Source organism: Alligator sinensis, unplaced genomic scaffold (genome assembly GCF_000455745.1).
Source record: "Alligator sinensis unplaced genomic scaffold, ASM45574v1 scaffold1960_1, whole genome shotgun sequence".
Lineage (NCBI taxonomy): Eukaryota > Metazoa > Chordata > Crocodylia > Alligatoridae > Alligator > Alligator sinensis.
In genome coordinates, this window is record NW_005843074.1 from 286758 (window position 1) to 290131 (window position 3374).

General features: G+C 43.8%; 2 protein-coding genes across 3 annotated transcripts in view; one reads left to right on the top strand and one right to left on the bottom strand.

Moving 5' to 3' along the window:
* Positions 1-3374, top strand: part of DOT1L (DOT1 like histone lysine methyltransferase) — a 70803-nt gene that overhangs the window by 62258 nt on the left and 5171 nt on the right. The window contains exon 28 of the mRNA XM_014526536.2: positions 946-1573. Within this exon, the coding sequence (XP_014382022.1) occupies positions 946-1538 (593 nt within the window). The 3' untranslated portion in view covers positions 1539-1573. The remainder of the gene's footprint in view (positions 1-945; positions 1574-3374) is intronic.
* Positions 1-3374, bottom strand: part of PLEKHJ1 (pleckstrin homology domain containing J1) — a 31092-nt gene that overhangs the window by 5691 nt on the left and 22027 nt on the right. The gene's annotated exons all lie outside the window — the stretch shown is intronic.

Consider the following 3374-nt stretch of genomic DNA (forward strand, 5'->3'; position numbering starts at 1 on the left):
GACTGAACTATTGTGAGCTTTCTTGTCTGCTAGATGAACATATAATTGCATCTTCCTAAAGAAATGAGAATACACCAGACTTGATTTCATAGCATATAGCTGTTTCAGTTGTTGCTATGTTCGAATTGGTTTAGGTTTGCCTGCAATACTAAAGGTTTAAATTGCCATGTTACCCTCTCTGTGCAGTGAGGAATATCTAACTTGTCAGCTTCAGTGAAAATTGAGATTCCTCTTGATCATGCTAAACATTAGTATCCTTTTCAGATGAGATCATACGATTTACATAGGATTATGATGATTTCTGCTGATAAGGAGGGAATGTTCCTTGGCCATGAAAAGCTAATTCCTTATGCACCTCTGGCACTTTGTGATTCTGCACAGGCTTTGCATCTGTGGTCCCAAACGTGAGGCAAACTCTGGAGAGAAGAACATAGGAGCGATTCTTCCTTTAATCCACAGCATTGGCAGGTTCAGACCATCTGCCCATAATTATTCATGCACCATGTCGGGAAATCCTAACTCTCACACTTTAGCAGTCTAGCTCTACTCTGTAGATTTGATGGAAATACGCTTTCCCCTCTGCTGTCTTGTAAGTGGGTAAGTTGGGTAGGGGAGTCTGAGATAAGCAGCGATTGGAGTGTTCAGATATGCAACTTGAATGACCAGGTAACCTCATTGCACGGTTGCCTGTGAAGTATAGAACCAAAAAGTTCTGCTTATTTGGCTGTTTTCCCTCCTGGCATTTAGGAAGGTAAGTACATTTCTTGTACCTCCTGGCCTGCACCATTATCTCTCATTGCTTGCTGCCGTTTCATGCTGCATATTTTGTATGGGGCTGTAACTGCTATAATTTTGCTTTTTTTTGCTTTTAGTTTTGTTTCTCTTGTCACTTGTGACTGTACAAAGCCCATCTGTTGAAGCTGAGTTTTTCTCTCCTGTTTGCAGGTATTTTTAACCATGCGGTGCCTTCTGCCTCCTCTTCTCATCAATTTGGAGCCAGTTTCAGCAGCAGTGCTGTCTCTAGCAGCACAATGCTAAGCTTAAACCCTCTGCAGGCTGTTGCCACCACCTCATCCTCATCCTTCCAGTCCCCCTCCTCTAGCTTAGTAACATCTAGTGAGAACAGACCTGCCCAGCACCTAAACAGAGCTCCAGTGCAATCTGTTTTTCATACCCCTCCTCCCCCACCTCCTAACATTTCATTGCCACCTCCTCCTCCATTACTCACTTCTAACTCTGAGCCTGCGCTTCTGCAGAACTTGCCGTCCATTCCAGCTAACGAAGCTTTTTTACCATCATCTTCTGCTGCTTCTGTCCAATCTGCTAATGCTTCTTTGTCTATTAAGCTAGCTTCTCTTCAGCACAAAACTTCCCGTCCCTCCTTTACAGTCCATCACCCTCCTCTGCCCCGTTTGGCGCTGGCACAGACCGCGCCCATGATCCCGCAGTCCAACGCAACCGGCACGTCTGCTATGTGGGTTACACTTGGCATGCAGTCTCCTTATGCTTCGCACCTTTCTGGGGTTAAGCCACGATAAAGAGCTTGCTTAGCTAACGGTTCTTATTTTGTAAGGTAAGGCTAGAGAAAAAACCAGGAGGTTTGTACAAGATGGTGAATGACACTCCTTCCTTTTCAGACTTCTGTCTGTGGCTGGTATTGGGTGGGAGGGACAGATTCCCTCACATAGAGAAATCCCAGGAAAATTGGGGGAGCAGCTAAACTCATGGCAGAGGTTGGAGACTCAACATTTTGATTTGGGAGTCAGGATTTCTCGACACACCAAGTGCCCAAAGTAATAACTCTTGCCTCATTGACTGTCAGGCTGGCTGGGATAGTAGCAATTAGTGACGTGTTTGAAATGGTGTTTCTTCATTTGAATATTCTTGAAAAATGTGCCTATTTGAGAGCAGCCAAAATTAGAAGATTACCATTATTATTTTCCAGGCAAATGTCTTCAGATGTAGCCATTTAAGGAGGTTGCTGCCTTTTCTGAGTTCCATATTAACATGGAGTGCTCCTGTCTCCTGATGATGCTTCCCTATGATGCTGTGTGACAGCATGGTGATACTTCTTTGTGGAACCTCACATTTTGGCCCCAAAAAACTAAAAGAAAATCTGTAGGTCATGTGCTATTACTTTTCCGTTGATATAATGGAAAAAGGATGATCTAGTTTTGGGGTTGCCATTAATGTGACCTGCACAGTGTGCTATGGTCAATGAAAGTACAAAACCAGTCTAACTCATGTCTGGCCTGATAATAACAACTGATATCACAAACTGCAGATGATATTTATTATTCAAATTAAATAAGAATAAAAGGGGAAATCTTCGTTATCTGCTCCCTGCAGTTTTAGTAGTTTTCCCTAAGTCTAGCAATAATAGACCGTTGGCTAGTGTACAAGGTATGCTCACCTTGGCAGTCTTTGGCTAGCTGTGTAGACTCTGCACTGCAAAGTCTATTAACTGAATACCCAGTGCTAAATTCTAATCTAACCTAATTGAGGAATAAGGCTGTGCACAAGAGGAAAGCATCTGGAGAGTGTATGTGCGAGCACTTCAACAAATCAAGTATCATAGTCTTTCAGACCAACTGTAGAATAAAATGTATTACCACAAAGTTACATATTCTCCTTATGTAAACTTCTTTGGTTTTGTGATTCAATTCCCGATTGCTTTAGTGAAGCCAGTGTTACGCACAAAAGCCTGCTCTCCTGCAGGTCTCTTATTTGGTTACAGAAGTTATGTTCAGTGAATGGTTAATATACGCGGTTGCTTCTAAAGCACTGGATTAAATTAGAGTACAGTTTAGAGATTCTTACAGTTTGCACTTGTAGTGTTTTCATCGGCAAAGTGCTCTGTCAGTCCAAAGTCCCTCAGCCTCCTTGTGAGACAGGTAAGTATATTGGAAAGATGAACCTAGGAGCAGGGAGGTCCCAGTAGCTTGCTCTGAGCTACAGCAGTAGTCATTGTCAAAGTCATGATTAATACCAGTAACTTAGATGTAAACAGTAATAAGCTATAATGATGTTTGAGCATGGTGACTGGAAAAGAGGGGCTATGGGTGGGTTTTAGGTTCCATGTTTTTACCTGCTAGATTTGGGTGAGGACACTCTGGAAAATTGAATGTATAGCACCCAGCTGAACTGAAATCGGGACCCCAGTTCAAGGTACTCTACAAACACGTTAGATAGACAGTCCTGGCCTCAAGGCCAGGACAGATGGGCAGAGCCGGGAGATGAAGCACAGAGAGGCCTAGTCTGCCTGTGCAGGTTATACAGAAACTAAATATAGAGCCAGAGGCTAGTGACACAACTGCCAGCCTACGCACGCATGCACGCGCACGCGCACACCCCCCCCCCCCCCCCCCCCCCAC